At 44.4% G+C, this 27,212-nt stretch overlaps 1 protein-coding gene across 1 annotated transcript; it reads left to right on the top strand.

The window, feature by feature from the left end:
* The first annotated feature begins 24,988 nt into the window (after positions 1 to 24,988).
* LOC124272823 (histone H1-delta-like) lies at positions 24,989 to 26,088 on the top strand. Its single transcript, XM_046708046.1, has one exon. The coding sequence runs from the start codon at positions 25,050 to 25,052 to the stop codon at positions 25,617 to 25,619; it is 570 nt and encodes a 189-aa protein (XP_046564002.1). The 5' UTR covers positions 24,989 to 25,049; the 3' UTR covers positions 25,620 to 26,088.
* The last annotated feature ends 1,124 nt before the right edge of the window (positions 26,089 to 27,212 follow it).

Here is a 27,212-nt window from a genome sequence, read left to right as displayed (position 1 = left end):
GGTGGGGAATATATACATACTCTGTATCACACTTGGTGGGGAATATATACATACCTTGTATCACACTTGGTTGGGAATATATACATACCCTGTATCACACTAGGTGGGGAATATATACATGCCCTACATCACACTTGGTGGGGAATATATACATGCCCTGTATCTCACTAGGTGGGGAATATGTACATACCCTGTATCACACTTGGTGGGGAATATATACATACCTTGTATCACACTTGGTGGGGAATAAATACATACTCTGCATCACACTTGGTGGGAGTATATACATACCCTGCATCACACTAGGTCGGGAATATATACATGCCCTGCATCACACTTGGTGGGGAATATATACATACCCTGTATCACACTAGGTGGGGAATATGTACATACCCTGTATCACACTTGGTGGGGAATATAGACATACCCTGTATCACACATGGTGGGGAATAAATACATACCCTGCATCACACTTGGTGTGAGTATATACATACCCTGCATCACACTAGGTCGGGAATATATACGTGCCCTGCATCACACTTGGTGGGGAATATATACATGCCCTGTATCACACTTGGTGGGGAATATTTACATACCTTGTATCACACTACGTGGGCATCACACTTGGTGGGGAATATATACATACTCTGTATCACACTTGGTATCAGTTGGGAGATGAGGTTGTCTGAAGACTTGCCACTTGGTATCAGTTGGGAGTTGAGGTTGTCTGAAGACGTGCCACTTGGTATCAGTTGGGGGTTGAGGTTGTCTGAAGACGTGTCACTTGGTATCAGTTGGGGATTGATTTTGTCTGAAGACGTGTCACTTGGTATCAGTTGGGGGTTGAGTTTGTCTGAAGACGTGTCACTTGGTATCAGTTGGGGGTTGAAGTTGTCTGAAGACGTGTCACTTGGTATCAGTTGGGGGTTGAGTTTGTCTGAAGACGTGTCACTTGGTATCAGTTGGGGGTTGAGGTTGTCTGAAGACGTGTCACTTGGTATCAGTTGGGGGTTGAGTTTCTCTCAAGACGTGTCACTTGGTATCAGTTGGGAGTTGAGTGGGGAATATATACATACCCTGTATCACACATGGCGGGGAATATATACATACCCTGTATCACACTTGGTGGGGAATATATACATACCCTGCATCACACTTGGTGGAGAATATATACATTACCTGTATCACACTTGGTGGGGAATATATACATACCCTGTGTCACACATGGTGGGGAATATATACATACCCTGTATCACACTTGGTGGAGAATATATATATACCCTGCATCACACTTGGTGGGGAATACATACATACCCTGTATCACACTTGGTGGGGAATATATACATACCCTGTATCACGTTTGGTGGGGAATATATACATACCTTGTATCACACTTGGTGGGGAATATATACATACCTTGTATCACACTTTGTGGGAATATATACATACCTTGTATCACACTTTGTGGGGAATATACATACCTTGTATCACACTTGGTGGGGAATATATACATACCTTGTATCACACTTGGTTGGGAATATATACATACCCTGAATCACACTAGGTGGGGAATATATACATGCCCTGCATCACACTAGGTGGGGAATATATACATACCCTGTATCACACTTGGTGGGGAATATATACATACCCTGCATCACACTTGGTGGAGAATATATACATATCCTGTATCACACTTGGTGTGAAATATATATATACCCTGTATCACACATGGTGGGGAATATATACATACCCTGTATCACACTTGGTGGAGAATATATACATACCCTGCATCACACTTGGTGGGGAATACATACATACCCTGTATCTCACTTGGTGGGGAATATATACATACCCTGTATCACATTTGGTGGGGAATATATACATACCTTGTATCACACGTGGTGGGGAATATATACATACCTTGTATCACACTTGGTGGGGAATATATACATACCTTGTATCACACTTGGTGGGGAATATATACATACCTTGTATCACACTTGGTGGGGAATATATACATACCCTGCATCACACTTGGTGGGGAATATATACATACCCTGCATCACGCTTGGTGGAGAATATATACATACCCTGCATCACACTTGGTGGGAATATATACATACCCTGCATCACACTTGGTGGGGAAGATATACATACCCTGTATCACACTTGGTGGGGAATATATACATACCCTGCATCACACTTGGTGGGGAATATATACATACCCTGTATCACACTTGGTGGGGAATATATACATACCCTGAATCACACTTGGTGGGAATATATACATACCCTGTATCACACTTGGTGGGGAATATATACATACCCTGTATCACACTTGGTGGGGAATATATACATACCCTGAATCACACTTGGTGGAGAATATATACATACTCTGTATCACACTTGGTGGGGAATATATACATACCCTGCATCACACATGGTGGGGAATATATACATACCCTGCATCACACTTGGTGGGGAATATATACATAGCATGCATCACACTTGGTGGGGAATATATATATACCCTGTATCACACTTGGAGGGGAATATATACAAACCCTGCATCACACTTGGTGGGAAATATGTACACACCCTGCATCACACTTGGTGGGGAATATATACATACCCTGCATTACATTTGGTGGGGAATATATACATACCCTGCATCACACTTGGTGGGGAATATATACATACCCTGCATCACACTTGGTGGGGAATATATACATACCCTGCATCACACTTGGTGGGGAATATATACATACCCTGCATTACATTTGGTGGGGAATATATACATACCCTGCATCACACTTGGTGGGGAATATATTCATACCCTGTATCACACATGGTGGGGAATATATACATGCCCTGCATCACACTAGGTGGGGAATATATACATACCCTGTATCACACTTGGTGGGGAATATATACATACCCTGTATCACACATGGTGGAGAATATATACATACCTTGTATCACACTTGGTGGGGAATATATACATACCTTGTATCACACATGGTGGGGAATATATACATACCCTGTATCACACATGGTGGGGAATATATACATACCCTGTATCACACTAGGTGGGGAATATGTACATACCCTGTATCACACTTGGTGGGGATTATATACATACCTTGTATCACACTTGGTGGGGAATACATACATACCCTGCATCACACTTGGTGGGAGTATATACATACCCTGCATCACACTAGGTCGGGAATATATACATGCCCTTCATCACACTTGGGGGGGAATATATACATACCCTGTATCACACTAGGTGGGGAATATGTACATACCCTGTATCACACTTGGTGGGGAATATATACATAAACCCTGTATGACACATGGTTGGGAATAAATACATACCCTGCATCACACTTGGTGGGAGTATATACATACCCTGCATCACACTAGGTCGGGAATATATACATGCCCTGCATCACACTTGGTGGGGAATATATACATGCCCTGTATCACACTTGGTGGGGAATATTTACATACCTTGTATCACACTAGGTGGGCAATATATACATACCCTGTATCTCACTTGGTGGGGAATATTTACATACCTTGTATCACACTAGGTGGGGAAATATATACATACCCTGCATCACACATGGTGGGGAATATATACATACCCTGCATCACACTTGGTGGGGAATATATACATACCCTGTATCACACTTGGTGGGGAATATATACATGCCCTGCATCACACTTGGGGGGGAATATATCCATACCCTGTATCACACATGGTGGGGAATATATACATGCCCTGCATCACACTTGGTTGGGAATATATACATACCCTGTATCACACTAGGTGGGGAATATGTACATACCCTGTATCACACTTGGTGGGGAATATATACATACCTTGTATCACACTTGGTGGGGAATAAATACATACTCTGCATCACACTTGGTGGGAGTATATACATACCCTGCATCACACTAGGTCGGGAATATATACATGCCCTGCATCACACTTGGTGGGGAATATATACATACCCTGTATCACACTAGGTGGGGAATATGTACATACCCTGTATCACACTTGGTGGGGAATATAGACATACCCTGTATCACACATGGTGGGGAATAAATACATACCCTGCATCACACTTGGTGTGAGTATATACATACCCTGCATCACACTAGGTCGGGAATATATACGTGCCCTGCATCACACTTGGTGGGGAATATATACATGCCCTGTATCACACTTGGTGGGGAATATTTACATACCTTGTATCACACTAGGTGGGCAATATATACATACTCTGTATCACACTTGGTGGGGAATATATACATACTCTGTATCACACTTGGTGGGGAATATATACATACCTTGTATCACACTTGGTTGGGAATATATACATACCCTGTATCACACTAGGTGGGGAATATATACATGCCCTACATCACACTTGGTGGGGAATATATACATTCCCCTTTATCTCACTAGGTGGGGAATATGTACATACCCTGTATCACACTTGGTGGGGAATATATACATACCTTGTATCACACTTGGTGGGGAATAAATACATACCCTGCATCACACTAGGTGGGGAATATATACATGCCCTACATCACACTTGGTGGGGAATATATACATGCCCTGCATCACACTTGGTGGGGAATATATACATACCCTGTATCACACTAGGTGGGGAATATGTACATACCCTGTATCACACTTGGTGGGGAATATAGACATACCCTGTATCACACATGGTGGGGAATAAATACATACCCTGCATCACACTTGGTGTGAGTATATACATACCCTGCATCACACTAGGTCGGGAATATATACGTGCCCTGCATCACACTTGGTGGGGAATATATACATGCCCTGTATCACACTTGGTGGGGAATATTTACATACCTTGTATCACACTAGGTGGGCAATATATACATACCCTGTATCACACTTGGTGGGGAATATATACATACCTTGTATCACACTTGGTGGGGAATATATACATACCCTGTATCACATTTGGTGAGGAATATAAACATGCCCTGCATCACACTTGGTGGGGAATATATACATACCCTGTATCACACATGGTGGGGAATATATACATGCCCTGCATCACACTTGGTGGGGAATATATACATACCTTGTATCACACTTGGTGGGGAATATATACATACCTTGTATCACACTTTGTTGGGAATATATACATACCCTGCATCACACTAGGTGGGGAATATATACATGCCCTACATCACACTTGGTGGGGAATATATACATGCCCTGTATCTCACTTGGTGGGGAATATTTACATACCTTGTATCACACTAGGTGGGGAATATATACATACCCTGCATCACACATGGTGGGGAATATATACATACCCTGCATCACACTTGGTGGGGAATATATACATACCCTGTATCACACTTGGTGGGGAATATATACATGCCCTGCATCACACTTGGGGGGGAATATATACATACCCTGTATCACACATGGTGGGGAATATATACATGCCCTGCATCACACTTGGTGGGGAATATATACATACCTTGTATCACACTTGGTGGGGAATATATACATACCCTGTATCACACATGGTAGGGAATATATACATGCCCTGCATCACACTTGGTGGGGAATATTTACATATCACCATACATAAACTGCGTGTGTTACGAGGACATAGGGATCAGTACACACCATGTTTCAGATATACAGGGGAGTGTGTGTATGTATGTGTGCGTACACGAGACGAAGTGTATCGATATACCATAGTACATTTAGAAAGAAAATATACAAAATAATGACCCATCACGAATTTCCCTCCATGCGTGTTATAAAGGCCATTTTACGAACTCAGTTATTTGACGCCCAGTCAGTATGAAATATACATCTCGAAATGTAGGGGTACAAGTTGTTATGACACAAAAATAGGGGAACATGCATTATCACTGATGTCGGGGAAAGCACCCATCATGCAAGGTTGCCATACTGTCTCTCTAGGCCAGAAATATGACTTGATGCTAGGTTAACCAACTACAACTGTGATCTGACATAATGTGTGTGACTCTCTGCACATAACCACTCCGCATAGCAGGTGTTGTGATGACATGTAGAGTGACACCGTCGTGTACAGACAGTGCTGACAGTAGTTGCATCTTCTCGCCCCGTGTAACTGAGGCCGATCTGGCGTTGAGGTCATATAAAGAGTAAGTGAGCAAATTTTGAAAAGGGGCACCACCCAATTTTGGAACTGTTGGGAGGGCATCACTTGGAGTTAAGGTTGTCTGAAGACGTGTCACTTTTGGCAAGAGAACATTCAAATATGTAGCTGCAGAAAGATGGAACTGTCGACCCGAGAACCTGAAATCTGATTCACTTTAATCTTTCAAGTCATAACTAAAGACTGTTCCATTCTCCCAGGCTTTCCATTGCTAAGACTGTGAATGATGCGCTGTAGAAATTCATGAACTATTATCATCAGTTTGGGGTTGAGGTTGGCTGAAGACGTGTCACTTGGTATCAGTTGGGGGATGAGGTTGGCTGAAGACGTGTCACTTGGTATCAGTTGGGGGATGAGGTTGGCTGAAGACGTGTCACTTGGTATCAGTTGGGGGTAGAGGTTGTCTGAAGACGTGTCACTTGGTATCAGTTGGGAGTTGAGGTTGTCTCAAGACGTGTCACCTGGTATCAGATGGGAGTTGAGGTTGGCTGAAGATGTGTCACTTGGTATCAGTTGGGGGTTGAGGTTGTCTGAAGACGTGCCACTTGGTATCAGTTGGGGGTTGAGGTTGTCTGAAGACGTGTCACTTGGTATCAGTTGGTAGTTGAGGTTGTATCAAGACGTGTCACCTGGTATCAGATAGGAGTTGAGGTTGGCTGAAGATGTGTCACTTGGTATCAGTTGGGAGTTGAGGTTGTCTCAAGACGTGCCACTTGGTATCAGTTGGGAGTTGAGGTTGTCTCAAGACGTGTCACTTGGTATCAGTTGGGGGTTGAGGTTGTATCAAGACGTGTCATTTGGTATCAGTTGGGAGTTGAGGTTGGCAGAAGATGTGTCACTTCGTATGAGTTGGGAGATGAGGTTGTCTGAAGACGTGCCACTTGGTATCAGTTGGGGGTTGAGCTTGTCTGAAGACGTGTCACTTAGTATCAGTTGGGGGTTGAGCTTGTCTGAAGACGTGTTACTTGGTATCAGTTGGGGTTGAGGTTGTCTGAAGACGTGTCCCTTGGTATCAGTTAGGGGTTGAGGTTAGCTGAATACGTGTCACTTGGTGTCAGTTGGGAGTTGAGGTTGTCTCAAGACGTGTCACTTGGTATCAGTTGGGGGTTGAGGTTGTCTGAAGACGTGTCACTTGGTATCAGTTGGGGGTTGAGTTTGTCTGAAGACGTGTCACTTGGTATCAGTTGGGGGTTGAGGTTTGCTCAATACGTGTCACTTGGTGTCAGTTGGGAGTTGAGGTTGTCTGAAGACGTGTCACTTGGTATCAGTTCGGGTTGAGGTTGTCTGAAGATGTGACTCTTGGTATCAGTTGGGCTGTGTCCTGTATCCAGTGTGCGTTGTCACATGCTGCTGTATCCAGTGTTGGTTATCCTGTGTCCACCAAGCCTCCTTTGTCCTGTGTCCTGGCTATTCAAGTTGGGGTTGTCCTGTGTCCACCGGCCTCCGTTGTCCTGGCTGTGCTCCCTCCTGGCTGTCTCCTGGCCTCCGTTCCGTTATCCTCTGTGTCCGTTCGGCTGTGTCCGCCTCCAGTGGGGTTGGGGTGTCCTGGCTGTGTCCATATCATTCGTGTCCGGTTGTGCGTCCACAGTGTCCGTGCCTCCTTCCTCCTCCACCTCCCTGTGTCCATGCCTGTCCATGTGCCTCCATTCTCTCCACCTGTGTGCTGTGTCCATGCCTGTGTCTGTCTCCATGTCTCATGCTGTGTCTGTGTCCATCTCCAGCCACTGTGTGTATGCATGTGTGTCCGGCCTCAGGGTTTCCAATGATCTCAATGTCTCAGGATGTCTCCGGTTCTGTTTCTCTCCACTGTGTCAGTGTGTGTCCATGCAGGGGTGTCTGTGTGTCTCCATTCCATGTTTCCAGTGCTCTGTGTGTCTCCATGCCTCCATGTGTCTGTCTCAGTGTGTATGTCAGGTCCTGTGATATGTCTCAAATGTGTCTGGGACCTGTGTCAATGTGTCTCAATGATTGGGACATGTGTCAGTGTCATGGTCCTGTGTCAGTATGTCCAGCCTGGGACATGCCTGTGTGTCAATGGATTTTTGTGTGTGTGATCGGATATGTCCCTGCCCTGTCAGTGTGTGCATGTGTCTCAGCCATATATGTGTCAATGTGTATGTATCTCAAAACAGGACACATATCACCCTGTGTCAATGTCTGTATGTCTCAAGGACATGTCACCCTACCCACTGTGTCAATGTGTATGTCCAGGACATGCACCTGTGTCGATATGCGTGTATGTCAGGCCTGGGACATATGCCCTGTCAATCAGTGAGGACCATGTGCCTGTGTCAGTATACGTGTGTTTCAAACCCTGGACATATGCCTATGTGTATGTCTCAGCCTAATGGGACATGCCTGCCCTGTCAATGCGTGTGTCTCAGCTAATGGGACATATCACCTGCACCCTGTGTGTCAATGTCTGTATCTCGGCCTGCTGGGGTTGCATTCTGTGGTGTCTCGTGTGTCTCAGCAGTGTGGGACACATGTCTCCCTGTGTCAGTATACATATCATATCTCAGTGATCATGTCTCCCTGGTGTCAATATGTGTATGTCAGCCTGGGACATATGCCCTGTGTGTCAATATCTGGGTTGTGTGTGTCTCATTCTCAATGATCGGATATGGCCCTGCACTGTGTCAATGTCGTGTGCATGTGTATGTCTCGAACTGTCATGTGTGTCCCTGCACCCTGTGTCAGTATGCGTGTATATCTCCAGTACTTGGGACATATGCACCCTGTGTCAATCATGTGTGTCAGCCTGGGACCATATGCACCCTGTGTCCAGTATGCATGTGTGTCAATGGAGGACATGCATGTGTCAGTATGCGTGTGTGTCAATGCCCATGGGATGATGTCAGTATGCGTGTGTGTCAGTCTCTGAGGGGACACTGCCATGTCCATATACATGCCTGCCACCACCACCCTGTGTCCATACCATATATCTCCACTTCTTTCAAGTTTCCTTTCACACCTGCACCACCTGTGTCCAATATACATATATATATCTTTCCTGCCTGCTCACTATGTCCATATATATCCATATACCCTGTGTGCTGCTCCATGTATATCCACCTGTGTCCATTCTCTACATATATCTCCATTGTGTTTCCTCCATTACTGTGTCAATATACATGTATATCTCCAGCTTACCCAGCACGTCATATATAGCCCTCCACCCTACCCATGTCTCAATATACATGTACATGTATGTCTCCAGCTACCAGCATGCTGCCACCACTGTCCATCCACCATATATCCATACCAGTTTCCACACATGCACCTGTGTCCGTATACATATATATCTCCATGCCACAGTGTGTGTGCATGCTCACACTGTGTCCAATGCCATGTGTATGTGTGCCTGTCCATGTCTGTGTGTGTCTCCAGCCACACCTGTGTCCATGCTCATGTGCATCTCCTTCCTGCACCCTGTGTCCATGCCATGTATATCCATGCTGGGCTGTGTGTCAATGTCTGTGTGTGTCTGTCAGTTCCTGTGGAACACCTGCTCACGTGTGTGTGCATGTGTCAGTTCCTGGGGCCAGCTCCACTGTGTGTGTGTCATCTGTTATCATGTGTGTGTGCTGTGTGTGTGTCTCCATGTCATTGTCCATGTGTGTGTGTGTGTGTGTGTGTGTGTGTCTCCATGTGTCAGTGTCTGTGTGTGTGTCCATGCTGTCTCCATGTGTCTCCATGTGTGTGTCCATGTGTGTGTGTGTCCATGTGTGTCTCCTCTCGTCATGTCTCTGTGTGTGTGTGTCCATGTGTGTCTGTGTTGTGTCTCCAGTCAGGGCTCTGTGTGTGTGTGTGTCTCTCTGTGTGTCCATGTGTGTGTGTGTCTCCAGTGTCAACCTGCCCTGTGTCAATATACATGTGTGTGTCCAGTGGGCCATGTATATGCCTGCACCCTACCCTGTGTCAATATACGTGTATGTCCAGCCAGAGACATATGCACCTGCCCCTACCTGTGTGTCAATATACGTGTATATGTCCAGCCTACTCAGAGACACATATACACCTGCTCCTTACGCATCGCTAACTACATACCTGGTTTTGTACCTGCTTGTGTACACGTGATGTGAGTTCACGTGACTGACTGTCAACCGGTGGCACCCTGATAACAGCATCTGTCCCTGTTCAGAGCGGCGACAGTGGCTCACGGTTATCGACTCCATCCTACTCCGACATTTGTTAGGTCACGTGGTTAAGTGTAGACAATAGGTAAAAGCGTCTATATTGATATTGTTCATTGTCCATCCTACTCCGACATTTGTTAGGTCACGTGGTTAAGTGTAGACAATAGGTAAAAGCGTCTATATTGATATTGTTCATTTATACTTCTCTCTTAAACCAAACCCATCAGCACTTTCAAGGTCACGTGACTCTTAAACATCAAGACAGTTCCATTCCTCTTTTGCAATGGATTCCAGAACTCCCTAACAACCCAACCAGGAGATATATCTTGATGGGCCCCAATTCCCTATTTCAGAGAGTCATGGATGGACATTCTTCATAGTCAGAGAAAGTATTTGATAGGAGAATTAATACCATGTAGATTCTAAAAAAATAGCATTTGCTTGATATGTGTTTTCATTTTGGTTTGGAAAACTGCGATAATTATAATTTATGTAAAACGTTTAATTATTCAAGGTTACACCACTACCCGACACGACAAATTGAAAGGTAACCTTAATGCCTTGATCTTTGAGGAATTAGTCACTTAGCGTGGGGGAGAACACAGCCACGTCTCTGTCTGCAAACGTTCGAGGCAGCTTGTTCAAATGTAAGTGTAGATCACTGAGAACCGAAGCAGTCTGTGATGTTCTGGACGTCCTTATTGAAATATATCGCCGCGATATAGGGACAGGAGACTTAGGTGACAGCTACTTCCTTAATCATTATCCCTGTTGTTAATCCTTCTGGTAATACCCCACAAGACGTTAACGGCGGGTGTATCCCTTCCACGATCTACCCACCTGAACTACAAATACCCCCACAAGAAGTTAACGGCGGGTGTATCCCTTCCACGATCTACCCACCTGAACTACAAATACCACCACAAGAAGTTAACGGCGGGTGTATCCCTTCCACGATCTACCCACCTGAACTACAAATACCCCCACAAGAAGTTAACGGCGGGTGTATCCCTTCCACGATCTACCCACCTGAACTACAAATACCACCACAAGAGTTTAACGGCGGGTGTATCCTTCCACGATCTACCCACCTGAACTACAAATACCACCACAAGAGTTTAACGGCGGGTGTATCCCTTCCACGATCTACCCACCTGAACTACAAATACCACCACAAGAAGTTAAACGGCGGGTGTATCCCTTCCACGATCTACCCACCTGAACTACAAATACCCCACAAGAGTTTAACGGCGGGTGTATCCCTTCCACGATCTACCCACCTGAACTACAAATACCACCACATGAAGTTTAACGGTGGGTGTATCCCTTCCACGATCTACCCACCTGAACTACAAATACCACCACAAGAAGTTAACGGCGGGTGTATCCCTTCCACGATCTACCCACCTGAACTACAAATACCACCACAAGAAGTTAACGGCGGGTGTATCCCTTCCACGATCTACCCACCTGAACTACAAATACCACCACAAGAAGTTAACGGCGGGTGTATCCCTTCCACGATCTACCCACCTGAACTACAAATACCACCACAAGAGTTTAACGGCGGGTGTATCCCTTCCACGATCTACCCACCTGAACTACAAATACCACCACAAGAAGTTAACGGCGGGTGTATCCCTTCCACGATCTACCCACCTGAACTACAAATACCACCACAAAGTTTAACGGCGGGTGTATCCCTTCCACGATCTACCCACCTGAACTACAAATACCACCACAAAGAGTTTAACGGCGGGTGTATCCCTTCCACGATCTACCCACCTGAACTACAAATACCACCACAAAGTTAACGGCGGGTGTATCCCTTCCACGATCTACCCACCTGAACTACAAATACCACCACAAGAGTTTAACGGCGGGTGTATCCCTTCCACGATCTACCCACCTGAACTACAAATACCACCACAAGAGTTAACGGCGGGTGTATCCCTTCCACGATCTACCCACCTGAACTACAAATACCACCACAAGAAGTTAACGGCGGGTGTATCCCTTCCACGATCTACCCACCTGAACTACAAATACCACCACAAGAAGTTAACGGCGGGTGTATCCCTTCCACGATCTACCCACCTGAACTACAAATACCACCACAAGAGTTAACGGCGGGTGTATCCCTTCCACGATCTACCCACCTGAACTACAAATACCACCACAAGAGTTTAACGGCGGGTGTATCCCTTCCACGATCTACCCACCTGAACTACAAATACCACCACAAGAAGTTAACGGCGGGTGTATCCCTTCCACGATCTACCCACCTGAACTACAAATACCACCACAAAAGAGTTAACGGCGGGTGTATCCCTTCCACGATCTACCCACCTGAACTACAAATACCACCACAAGAAGTTAACGGCGGGTGTATCCCTTCCACGATCTACCCACCTGAACTACAAATACCACCACAAGAAGTTAACGGCGGGTGTATCCCTTCCACGATCTACCCACCTGAACTACAAATACCACCACAAGAGTTAACGGCGGGTGTATCCCTTCCACGATCTACCCACCTGAACTACAAATACCACCACAAGAGTTAACGGCGGGTGTATCCCTTCCACGATCTACCCACCTGAACTACAAATACCCCCACAAGAAGTTAACGGCGGGTGTATCCCTTCCACGATCTACCCACCTGAACTACAAATACCCCACAAGAAGCTTAAGTTAACGGCGGGTGTATCCCCTCCACGATCTACCCACCTGAACTACAAATACCCCCACAAGAGTTTAACGGCGGGTGTATCCCTTCCACGATCTACCCACCTGAACTACAAATACCACCACAAGAAGTTAACGGCGGGTGTATCCCTTCCACGATCTACCCACCTGAAGTACAAATACCCCACAAAGTTTAACGGCGGGTGTATCCCTCCACGATCTACCCGCCTGAACTACAAATACCACCACAAGAGTTTAACGGCGGGTGTATCCCTTCCACGATCTACCCACCTGAACTACAAATACCACCACAAGAGTTTAACGGCGGGTGTATCCCTTCCACGATCTACCCACCTGAACTACAAATACCCCCACAAGAAGTTAACGGCGGGTGTATCCCTTCCACGATCTACCCACCTGAACTACAAATACCCCACAAGAAGTTAACGGCGGGTGTATCCCTTCCACGATCTACCCACCTGAACTACAAATACCCCACAAGAGTTAACGGCGGGTGTATCCCTTCCACGATCTACCCACCTGAACTACAAATACCCACAAGAAGTTAAGTTAACGGCGGGTGTATCCCCTCCACGATCTACCCACCTGAACTACAAATACCCCACAAGAAGTTAACGGCGGGTGTATCCCTTCCACGATCTACCCACCTGAACTACAAATACCACCACAAGAGTTTAACGGCGGGTGTATCCCTTCCACGATCTACCCACCTGAACTACAAATACCCCCACAAGAAGTTAACGGCGGGTGTATCCCTTCCACGATCTACCCACCTGAACTACAAATACCCCCACAAGAAGTTTAACGGCGGGTGTATCCCTTCCACGATCTACCCACCTGAACTACAAATACCCCACAAAGTTAACGGCGGGTGTATCCCTTCCACGATCTACCCACCTGAACTACAAATACCCCCACAAGTTTAACGGCGGGTGTATCCCTTCCACGATCTACCCACCTGAACTACAAATACCACCACAAGAGTTTAACGGCGGGTGTATCCCTTCCACGATCTACCCACCTGAACTACAAATACCACCACAAGAAGTTAACGGCGGGTGTATCCCTTCCACGATCTACCCACCTGAACTACAAATACCCCCACAAGAAGTTTAACGGCGGGTGTATCCCTTCCACGATCTACCCACCTGAACTACAAATACCACCACAAAGTTTAACGGCGGGTGTATCCCTTCCACGATCTACCCACCTGAACTACAAATACCCCACAAGAGTTAACGGCGGGTGTATCCCTTCCACGATCTACCCACCTGAACTACAAATACCCCACAAGAAGTTTAACGGCGGGTGTATCCCTTCCACGATCTACCCACCTGAACTACAAATACCACCACAAAGAGTTAACGGCGGGTGTATCCCTTCCACGATCTACCCACCTGAACTACAAATACCACCACAAAGAGTTTAACGGCGGGTGTATCCCTTCCACGATCTACCCACCTGAACTACAAATACCCCACAAAGAAGTTAACGGCGGGTGTATCCCTTCCACGATCTACCCACCTGAACTACAAATACCACCACAAGAAGTTAACGGCGGGTGTATCCCTTCCACGATCTACCCACCTGAACTACAAATACCACCACAAGAGTTAACGGCGGGTGTATCCCTTCCACGATCTACCCACCTGAACTACAAATACCACCACAAGAGTTTAACGGCGGGTGTATCCCTTCCACGATCTACCCACCTGAACTACAAATACCACCACAAGAGTTAACGGCGGGTGTATCCCTTCCACGATCTACCCACCTGAACTACAAATACCCCACAAGAAGTTTAACGGCGGGTGTATCCCTTCCACGATCTACCCACCTGAACTACAAATACCCCCACAAGAAGTTTAACGGCGGGTGTATCCCTTCCACGATCTACCCACCTGAACTACAAATACCCCCACAAGAAGTTTAACGGCGGGTGTATCCCTTCCACGATCTACCCACCTGAACTACAAATACCACCACAAGAGTTTAACGGCGGGTGTATCCCTTCCACGATCTACCCACCTGAACTACAAATACCCCCACAAGAAGTTAACGGCGGGTGTATCCCTTCCACGATCTACCCACCTGAACTACAAATACCCCCACAAAAGTTTAACGGCGGGTGTATCCCTTCCACGATCTACCCACCTGAACTACAAATACCCCCACAAGAAGTTAACGGCGGGTGTATCCCTTCCACGATCTACCCACCTGAACTACAAATACCACCACGGCGGGTGTAAGACCCACCTGAACTACAAATACCACCACAAGAAGTTTAACGGCGGGTGTATCCCTTCCACGATCTACCCACCTGAACTACAAATACCCCCACAAGAAGTTAACGGCGGGTGTATCCCTTCCACGATCTACCCACCTGAACTACAAATACCCCCACAAGAAGTTTAACGGCGGGTGTATCCCTTCCACGATCTACCCACCTGAACTACAAATACCCCCACAAGAAGTTTAACGGCGGGTGTATCCCTTCCACGATCTACCCACCTGAATCTACAATCTATAACCCACAAATACCACCACAAAGAAGTTAACGGCGGGTGTATCCCTTCCACGATCTACCCACCTGAACTACAAATACCACCACATCCCTTCCACGAAGTTAACGGCGGCGGGTGTATCCCTTCCACGATCTACCCACCTGAACTACAAATACCCCACATCCCTTCCACGATCTAAACGGCGGCGGGTGTATCCCTTCCACGATCTACCCACCTGAACTACAAATACCACAGATAACGCCTCACTTGCTTTATATTGGATGACAAGATGACAGAACATCTTTAGCTTTCAAACTGCCAATTTTCCTCATAAGTCTAGCAATATTCCAGCTGCTCCTGGCCCTGATGTCTGTCAACCTAGCATGTTCTTTCAAGGGAGATGTTAATAAGAGTTATACCCCTCTTGTTCAACTGTTCTGTGTTTATGGTTATACATACTGGGCTTGGTCAAGTTTAGAAACAATTGTATTGTAGATATGTAGAGGACATTTGCTAAGTTGACCCATTTCTACCCAAACTGGTGTCCGGTGCAATGACCTACTTTGCCATATATTCTAGTGTTTATTCAGATGAACAGTTGACCTGCCACTGCATGTGTTAGTGCTGGATGTCACGTCAGGGTCAGAGCCCAGCCATCACCACCCTGGGATAGTGATTCATATACACGTCGTCAGCATGGTTTAGTCCCCCTTGTGCGATGAACTGCGTTCTAGCAGATACCTACCATGGTCATGGAAATGTCCTTTGTCGCGCTCAAAACTTACGATACGCTCTAGATACACAGCTTTTAACCGTGCAAGCCATTTCTCAGCTGACTGAGTCTCAGCCCTGCGTGCTCGTGTACTATGGCTTATCGATTATATTGTGTTAACAAGGGCAATAATGTTTCTTTGTGCCAGTATATACCATATATATATACCTGCTATAGTTTACTCAAGGATAGAAGAAATTTCATTTACAGAAAATATCTTTTAGGTATATGTATGTACCCTTTACTATATATATACTCTCCCAAAAAAGAAACGCATATAGGAATTTCAACTGTATTTTTATGTTTATTTTGAAACATCTTGTAGGCTTTATGAGTCAATGAAATATAGAGAAATTGCACACTGGGAATGCAGACTTATCCATCTTTGGCACCAACAGTTTGAGTGTCACATTGAGACGTGTGGTGACGCTGAAGTCAATACCTCGTGTGACCACCGTGGGCATCCAGAACTGCACGGCATCGCCTCGGCATCGAAGGAATAAGTCTCAGAATCTCGTGTTGCCCAATCGCAGCCCACTCTGCCTGTAGTGCTTGTGCGAGTTGCTGAAGTGTCTGAGGCTGAGGGTTACGGCGTCGCACCCGTCTATCCAGGGCATCCCACAGATGTTCGATCGGGTTTAAGTCCGGTGATCTTAAGGGCCAGAGGAGCACATTGATGTTGTGGTTCTGGAGGAAGTCTCTAGTGTGATGTGCTGTGTGGGGCCTGGCGTTGTCCTGTTGAAACAACTGGCGATCAATGATTGGAAGGAGGTGTGGGCGTAGGATTTCGTCACAGTACCGTTGAGCTGTCAGGTTGCCCTGGATCATCACCAAATCAGTTCTCCTACGGTAGGTGATCGCTCCCCACATCATAACACTGTCCCGGCCGAATCTGTCCTCCTGGGGAACGCAAGCGTCGGCGAAACGTTCACGTCGACGTCTGTACACCCGCATACTTCCATCGCGTCGTTCCAATAGAAATCGTGAGTCATCACTGAACCAGATTCTACGCCAATTCGGTAGGTTCCAGGCCTGAACGTTGGTGCACCATTGAACTCGATGTCGACGATGTTGTTGTCGAAGCACAGGGCCAAAATAAGGTCTTCTGGCACGTAAACCAGCCTCTCTCAACCTGTTCCTGACGGTCTGTGCAGAAAGCCTCCTCAATCCGGGTATTTGTCGAGCGGTACTGGTCGCCGTAGCTGTTCGATGACACAGGTGATGTACCCGGATGTAGCGATCCTGCGCCGCAGTGGTCGCTCGAGGTCGTCCACTACGAGGAGCATCTGCTACCGAATTCTGCCGGCGATATCTCTCCCAGAGCCGTGAAATGCATGGTGCTTTGGTGAACATTCATGCGTCGGGCAACTGCACGTTGAGACTGGCCAGCTTCAAGCAAACCAATGGCGATATGACGGTTGGCTTCACTTAGACGTGGCATTTTGCGTTCGTCAACAATATTCCAAATACAGTGAATAATCGACAGACAGCGATCAACCTTTTATACCCATCATTGAGACTATCTGATCCCCTACTTGTCGCAGCACCAAAGTCTATTTGTGAAATCATGTTGATGCCATGTTAGTTTGTTGTCAACAGCTATATACTATACCGAACTATCTCAATTTACTTTCTCGTCTCACCTTCTCATTTCCCTCCACTTCTCAATACTCTCATCTGTATACTCTATGCACTAATCTCTCTTTGGGTCAGTTCATTATGCCAGACAGGTAAATGCCATGTGTTGTTTTAACTAATTGTAGGGGTACTGGGCTGTAGGGGTAGTGGCATGTAGGGGTTATGGGATACAACCCTTTCACGTGCATTGCATGTGAATTGTGTATTCTGTGACACTACATGCCGAAATTGAAAATCATGCTGTTAAATACGGGTATTTTACGGATGGTGCGTTTTGTTGTGATGTTTGAAAACACCATAGGACTCATAAACAGAGCAAAACCTTTTGTAAAATGAATCACGTTTTAATTCATTGCTACATAAAATTGCTATTTTCACGATTCGTTTCTTTTCGGGGAGAGTATATATATGTACATTTTAAAATTGTTTCTCATAACCCTTTTTTATTGTAATATGTGAGGTGAGACTGCAATAAACCATCTGTCTGTCTATCTACCATTTATCAAGTCTTTCTTCTATTTTCATGCATCTACACCTATATATATACACACACGTTGTCATGACATCATAGCATATGATGTGCATTAAATGTATGAAGAGATGTATGGCATGAACATACAGGCTACATATTCACCATGGGCTCATTCAAACAGACGACCATTCTCTTACTTATGTCTGTGCCATCAGTTCCAAGACGCCATCAGTTTTCATGGAGAGGTGTTTCTGTATACATACCTTATTTATAAAAGTCGTGACTCAAACTTTTACTTATATCTTTTCCAACTATCTCGATAAAATGTTATTCGTACGTGTTTTAGACCACATAAAAAATATTCTTGTTTCTCATCACTTTTTAATTTTATGTCCCAAACCCCTTCATTTCTGTGGAAATTTACACATTTTCTCCAATAGAAAAGCAAACTATAAAGATGAAAAATTCATGCACATGTTGAGAGTCAAAGTTGCATTTTCTCCAGTGTAAAAAAATATATAAAATCTTAAGGTCCAGTCGAATTGTTGGGACGGGAGTAATGAGAAACAAGCATATTCTTATATATGGCCTTATATAAGCTGATATATCCTGCCGATCTCAGTAACACGGACAAATGTCAATATTTGCACATCCAAGAAGAAATTAAGCCAGAGTTAATTACAGATAAATAAATTGGTCGTAATACAAAGGATAATATCTGAATCATTCATAACTGGACATCGTGTGTTGACTTTATGTTAATCACGTGTTTACGTTTGTGTTTCCCTAATAACATGTTCTTCTTTGAAGTTGACAGACAGCAACATAGATGCAGTTAGAGATGTGTTGAGATGGAAAGAATAATATCATCACCCTCGCCATGCTGAGTGGAACAGATAACACGGAATTCCAGTCTCCGACTACAGGAACATCGACGTACATAGAGCTAGCTATTACATAACTGTTACTCGCAAGAGAAGGCATAGCCACGTTCGGGTATTGTTCAGTTAATAATTAGATATGGATTGCCTGTATATATGTTAACGGATTGTGTTTTAGATCTGTGCGATCGATGTGAGGTGTGACCGAGTTATACAAATATGCACCCAATGCTTATACTCAAGGATGTTGACATAGGTTGGGTCCGTGAAGTCTGCATGGGATCGGGTTTGCATGGGATCACTTGGTGGAGGAAGCCTCCGTGCCATACGTTATATAGAGCCAGGTCCCAGATAGCAAAGGGGAGAAAGGAAGGATGCACGTGTTCATTGGTACACATTGTTCAGTACAGATACAGTGTCGAGTAGTAATTCCTCGAAATTATATTATATTATTATCCAACTCTAGCAATATCAAAGTGAAAGCTCTGATTCAATTGAAATAGTAATTACTCGCTTTGGCCAAATCCATTGCAAATGATAAGGTATTAGGCCTCAGAGATAATCGTATAGCCTTTGTATTCTCTCTCTCCCTCCTCTCTCTCTCATACCAAAAGACGTGGTTGAAATATGGTACTTGTTGGTCCCTGCCTGGTGCTCGGCATTAATGGGTATAACAAGGACTGGTCGGCTCGGAGTCAGTATAAATTTATAATGTGTCTGAGTGGGGTATTCATGCTTGACTACGGCATGGTATCTCAGTGAGCTAGCACTATAAAACCAGCTAGTCTGGGCTAGTACAAGCAGCCACACATACATGCATGTACATCGTCATATGAGCGAAATAGCGTCATACATGTACGACGTTAAACCCCATTTCGCCTCACCTCTAAGTTTCACGGTCAAAGGGAGATAATTTACGAATGGCTCCCATTCTCGCAACCCACGGGACTCGTTATGTAGACGCAATCAGTGGGTTGAGTTAAATACTCGGTGACCAGTTCCATATTCACCACAGTGAACTCATCATGTACAGACAGTACATGGGGTACTCGTTCCCCCCAACTTGGGAAACATTGGTGATCTGTGGACGATGGACGCCCGTCTACCCGACGTGTGTTTGTGAACACGTTTTCTTGTCAAACTGCTGTGCTGATAACACTTACACGAATGATCTCGCCGACGGTGCCACCAGTGGTTCTTAATTTGTTTTATTTAATGAAAAAAAATATTATTATTACAGTTTTTAAATTAGAGCGTTAATGGGATTCTTACCGAGGCCCTTCCTTTGACAGAAAATGTAGATACATGTATTGTCATATCCTAAGACTAATGTCGACGCTTGCCTGCTTAATCTGTGTTATGAAACATTACAAACAAGGCTATGCCACAGCCCTAAACACACACACACACACACACACACACACGTGTGGACATCGAGCTTCCTTACATAAGGTGATGCGCACAATGCAGTTCTATGTGACACAAATAATAATGCAATATCATATACCACCAACTAACGGAATATGATTAATAATACCAAATAGAAACCTGATGTGTATCAGTGTGTGCGTACGTGCAGGTGCATGTGTGCGTGTACGTGTGCGTTTTCGTGTGCGTGCATGTGTGTCTTACACTTCGATATGGCTTTACACCTTAAAACTCATGGCTACATGTGAATTCTAAAAGTAACCTTTTCAGGTTGAATCAATGTAGAAGTTTTAAGAACATCATAACAGATAATATTCGTAAGATCCATTTGTATTTTTGTGTCATGTTTATGGCTGAAGCCCCCGGATTAACCTGTGGATCAGCGCGATGTCGTAGCCTGTCGACCCCCGCGTTGTGGACGTAATCACTAAACTATGGAGACTTTCAACACGAAAAGTAGCATAACCAAATTCAATGTTTACACCAACGACCTTCGTGCATGACGTCGCTGCGTTTCACTGACGTGAGAACAACCACCTAACACACACCAATCAATGCCTATTGAACAACGCGAGTGGAGTTATCTCCCTTTAAACTGACAGGCGATCTAAATACCACTGAAACAGAACTGGTCGTCCAGATTCTCCCCTCAGACAAGTGACTAAGGCATAACAGCACACTAGATTTACTTGAGGTGTCTTCCTGCCACAGTATTTTCGAACATGACAGGCTCAGCCGTGGGCTGTGTTCTTGGCCGCTTCTATCAGGTCGACACAGAAGCGGTTTCAACTTGTATCGAGTTTGCTCAAACCGATACAATACGGAACAATCATCCAGCTGCGAGGACTGTACCCTTTGTATGCTGTATTCATATTTGCTGGGATCGCAATATTTGACAGGTTGTAATATTTCTGGGTTTGAGCTAGATGGGTTTATCTTTTGTGCATAAGGAAATAGTAGCAAGTATTGAAAAATAGCGTGTTGACGTGCATAGGCGGAACCAGGAATTTTGAAAGGGGTGGGGGTCGGGGTTCGAAGCCCCTGAACCCCCATTGGCTCCGCCAACGCAAAAAAAATCTTCAATGTGGTCTTAAGTCTTTTTCAAGTTTGGGTGGTGGGGGGATGGGGTGTTCGAACCCTGAACCACCCCCCCCCCTCTGGATCCGCCAATGGACATGTGTTAGTGTATGCAGTGTTAGGAGCCCTGTGTTAGGGGTTGTGTGTTAGGGGCTGTGTGTTAGGGGTTGTGTGTTAGGAGCCCTGTGTTAGGAGTATGTGTTTGGAGCCGTGTGTTAGGGGTTGTGTGTGCTGAGTGTCAGGATAGGGTATAGTAAGACAGACTCCACTTAACACAACCAGGGTTGTCAAACCATCGGGTAACATTGATTATGTCACGTGGGCAGTTCGGATCACGTTTCCAAATATCGTTCAGTTTGAACTGCACATTCGGCCAGCCCCAACATTAGTCCGAGGTCCAGTTTGCTGGCTGACCTATTCCATTATTCGCTGTACGTGCTCAATGCCAAAAGCATATGCCATCCCATCCTATAGACGTCTGTAGTTCGATGTCACCTTCTATACCACCATTGTAGAGGAATCTGAGTATCGTCAACCCCTGTCACCATGACAACCAAGCATAGTGCGTTGGCCTCGGTTAATATATTTTCAGTTAAACAATTCATGGCGAATTTCAAGCTAGTTTATAATGGTGTAGTAGATCCTAGCCAAGCATATGCATGTATGAACACTGTATTAGACTGACTGGATTGGGAAGCAATGAAAGCTTTGGATTACCCACCTGCACGTTCCAAGGGCACCGATATACATTTTTTCCTTCTTCTATGAAGTAAACCTATTTTTCTTTATATTTCACATTCTCACTTACAAAAGTAATTGTTACCGAAAATGCCGCCCTGAAATCACAAACTAAACGTTTTGGGGCGACCTTTTGAATGAGAATCACCGGCAGTGGTGAGGGTTTAATTATATCAAAATCCATCCATCTGTGAAGATTGAAACATTTCAAGACTTTTAATTGTACAGAACGTCTTCGTGGGCAGGGCAATGTTTCAGCTATATGACAGCAGTCGGTGAATAATCCAGTCTGGACCAGACAATCCAGTGATCAACAGCATGAGCATCTATCTACGCATTTGAGATACGATGACTTGTGTCACCAAGTCACCGAGCCTGACAACCCGATCCCGTTAGTCGCCCCTTACTACAAGCATGTGTTGCTGTAGACCAATTCTAACCCGTCTTTACGGATAGGGTATAAACTTGCTACTGAGGCGAGTAAACACAGCTGCAGCGGAGTGAATCCCGCGTGTCTGCGGCCTGCCTAAACAATCTTTGAAATTTATAATCATTTGGCAAGAATTGACATATATCCTTTCTCAAACGAACGGCCGTGGCAACAGAATGCAGGTTGTCCTATTTGGCAAAACACTCCACATTTAACTCGTACATGGAAATAAAAATAAAATTAAATACCATCATAATCTTCAAAAGCACAATCACGCCGAACCAGACATGGACAATTAATAGAAACACTAGATTTTACTCCATTTTAATTCCATCACGTGATAGGTCTGTTGACGCGTTACTCGTACCCCCCAAAAACACAACAAAAAAAACGATGGAAAATAAGCTGTGTCTGAATGTTCAAATTATCAAACATAAACAAAAATATAGTAACTTTAGACCAATATGTGAAGTTGCCAAGAAATATATAGAGAGCTACATTAAAACAATTATCTGTTGTGGAAAACAACAGTAATAATAGGCCTAAGCGTTACACGTAATGTATGAATGTTTAAATTATACAAAATGAAGGAATTAAATTAAAAGAAATAATCTAGCACCTTATGTAATGAAACCACACAATGTCCCAGAGAAAGCTGTGTGACGTCACGAATTTACATCACAATACAGACTTGGCAGATTCCAGATGAAATAATCTCAATGTTTACCTCTGACACTAATATTTACAGCTAGAATTAGTTTGTCAGAGCACGTGCGCCAATAACCTCCCGATGCATCTCTAATTTTTGCATGTACATGCATTCCTGAACATCTGCTACCCTATCCCAAACTGGGAGAGCTTTTCCGGCATCTGCTTGTATGTAGGCCATTGTCAAACTCGATTCAAGTAAGAGAAAACGACAAAGAAATAACAAACAAGGACTTGCACCATGTCAAACAAATAATTGAAAGTCTCAAAAATGACTGACTTACACACAGCGTCTTATTCTTGTAATATTGCTACATGAAATAGTATTTATGGAATGGAATATCTCGGTTCGAAATTAATATTGTTTGTTTTGCTTGTACGTGCCTGTCAGTTGGCAGTGGATATTCACACAATTCCTTGACTTCTGTACTGTGGATCTGATTCAAACTTCACTGAAACACACCAAATACATCGAAGTACAGTTGTACTATATCGAAACTCAAATACATTATTCACAAAGTATTACTTTTATCCAAAACAAGTTTTCGTTTCTCTGACACGAAAGGAACAAACCGCCATCTTTCTGATGACCTAACAAACGGGTCACAGGATAAAATTTCTGAAATCTTTAGATCATCGTTGATATAAGTTGAACAAATTGTAAGATACCGTGACGAATTCATCTCTGAATGCATTTCTGCTATTATTTTGACGTATGCCTACGTAATTTGTAATAAATGAGCTAGAAAACATACGCGATCATTTACCATTATAATGAAAATGGCGGCCGAGATTTCCGAGTTTGTGCTTGTTGACAGAAATGTATCTGAAAGTTATTTGTACTCAGCTATCGATCAGCAGTGTTGAGTGACAGAATCTGAAAGAAGGATGATTGAATTTCATATTTTAATTGAATTGTTCGTCGAATGATACACCAGTTCTTAAATATACGACAAGAAATCCAAGTGTATCAAGATAGCACGCTTCAGTCGCTTCAGCTAAAAATGGAATATCTATGTTATCATTGAATAAAAGTTAATTATCTTTTGCTCTCAATTAGCCTAATATATGTACTCTATAAAACAATTGTTGTCATAACGATTGTTTTTCAGGCAGAAGAGAAAGGGGACCGAAAAGTTAGTGTAGGAAGCACATATATTCTGACAGAAGGCAAAGCTTCGCTGTCGGCGGGCGCCTAGTGCGTGTTGTCTTCTCCGACGTCCGCGCGTTGTATTTATAAGCTGCGAGCGGACCGGAGGCTTCATACTGCAACTGTTTTCATCATTGATAGTCTACCGACAGTTCTCTGACAGTCTCACAATGTCTGACGCTGAAGTCGCCGCCGCTCCCGCTCCTGCCAGCCAAACAAAGAAGGCACCAAAGAAGAAGGCACCAGCAAAGCCAAAGAAGGCAGCAAGTCACCCTAAATACTGTGACATGATCAAGAAAGGCATCACTAGTCTGAAAGATCGTGGTGGTTCTTCTCGCCAGGCCATCTACAAGTACATCGTGGCCAACTACAAAGTTGACGCTAATGCCGCCAAAATTCACCTGAAGCTGGCTCTCCGTGCTGGTGTCAAGAACGGAAATCTGAAGCAGTCCAAGGGAACCGGTGCCTCCGGATCATTCAGAATCGGAGACAAGGCTGAGAAGACAAAGAAGCCCAAGGCCAAGAAAGCTGTCAAACCCAAGGCTGCCGGAGCTAAGCCCAAGGCTAAGAAAGTGAGGAAGCCAAAGGCTGCTGGTGTCAAGAAATCTCCCAAGAAGGCAAAGAAGCCAAAGGCAAAGAAACCAGCCGCTGCAGCCAAGCCAAAGGCAGCCAAGAAGGCTACCAAGCCCAAGGCAAAGAAAGCAAAGACCCCTAAGAAGGCCAAGGCAGCTAAGAAATGAAGTGCGTGATGCTTGACTTTATATGAGATTAATTCATAGACATAGTGAACTCATCCGTGTGTTTCATCGCTACATCATGGGCTAGGATGCCCTATCATCGTAGAAATCATCGACTGAGACACTAATCCAGTCCAGTCATCGCTGTGACGTCCCATCGTCGATATGACGCGGCCCATTTCATCGTAGATCATTCATCACATCTACATCATCATTCCTGTCCGCCATGCAAGAGTACCTCCCCTCGAACTGAACAAGTGCCCCGCGCCAGAGGAGTGAAAAGTGACATTAGTGCTCTCGGAACTCTTGTCTTCATAGGCAGCCATCATGAGATTGATACAAGTGCTAATGACTGAAAGTATCATGATCTCGTTCCGTTATTTATCGTTGCATATTATTCATCTGTAAATACTCATTGAAAAAACTCATGTCGTTGTAAATAGAACCTCAAAATTAAAATATTGAAATGATATTTATTGTCTGTGTTAAATTCATTAGTTTCTTATTGCAAATGGAGTCAGCCATGTTTAACTATAAAGCGAAACTTATAAATACGGATTAATATTTTCAATGTTTATCATGGCTTACCCCATTTTATGACGTCCCTTTTGTCTGACGTCTGACTATTGGGTCTCTTGTCAAAACATGGAAGCCGAGAAAGGGAGAATGGGGTTATTTGTCTCAACATAATTAGTGAACACTGTTATTTGTTCTCGGCTTAATGTTTTTCACAAGGGCCTCGACAAATGAAAAATAACATAACCAAACCTTCATAACATCCAAGATGTCTGTTAGAGATGGAAAAAAATATTTTCACTCAAAAATGCAAACCGGTCATTACACTGGTTCCAGACAAAGGGTAAACATTACTTTGACACATAATTCATTACACTTGCGTTCATTATAGGATGCGAGTTTCAAAAGGTCGAAGGTGAAGGTTATTATGGTGTTGCCGTCCACATTTCCCATGCGCGTGATATACGTCCATTTGTGTGACGATCATTGTCGCCACACCCAAAACATGTAAAGGAAAAAAAAGCCATTAAAGAAATCGCGACCAATACAATCAAACGGTGAGTGAGTAAGACATTTATCGTCACATCGGCAATACTTAAGCGAGAGAAAATTGTAAGTAACAAATTTATTCAAACGGGATAAATTCCTGTAGTCAAATGGCAGTATAACAACTAGATTATCACATTTTATTTAAAACTTGTTTGATAGCATGCAAAATATTAAACTGGTAATACACAACACTCCATGAATATGGGTAAAGGTCGCAAGCAGGAACAGCCCACCATTCATGGGGCCGTGCTTTCTGCACGGTTTCATAGCTGGATTTAAATCATCCTTTCAGCTATTAGCGATTGTACGCTGGAATCAAACAATAAGTTTGGACCAGAAAATCCAGTGATCAACAGCATGAGCATCGATCTACGCAGATGGGATACGATGACATGTGTCAACCAAGCCAGCGAGCCTGACCACCCGATCATGAAAAAAAAGAACACATAATATGCTTCAGTCAACTAACCGTCAAACTAATAAAAACGTCCTTGTAATCATTACGTAATATATAAAACGTAAACATGTATG

This window comes from Haliotis rubra, unplaced genomic scaffold (assembly GCF_003918875.1).
Source record: "Haliotis rubra isolate DU_JTF1 unplaced genomic scaffold, ASM391887v1 Scf173, whole genome shotgun sequence".
NCBI classification, from domain to species: Eukaryota; Metazoa; Mollusca; class Gastropoda; order Lepetellida; family Haliotidae; genus Haliotis; species Haliotis rubra.
Note: the sequence above shows the minus strand (reverse complement) of the source record. Positions and strands in the feature narration are given on the sequence as shown.

Excerpts from the sequence above, each read along its gene's own strand:
- LOC124272823 (XM_046708046.1), top strand. The coding sequence starts at position 25,050 with ATGTCTGACGCTGAAGTCGCCGCCGCTCCCGCTCCTGCCAGCCAAACA.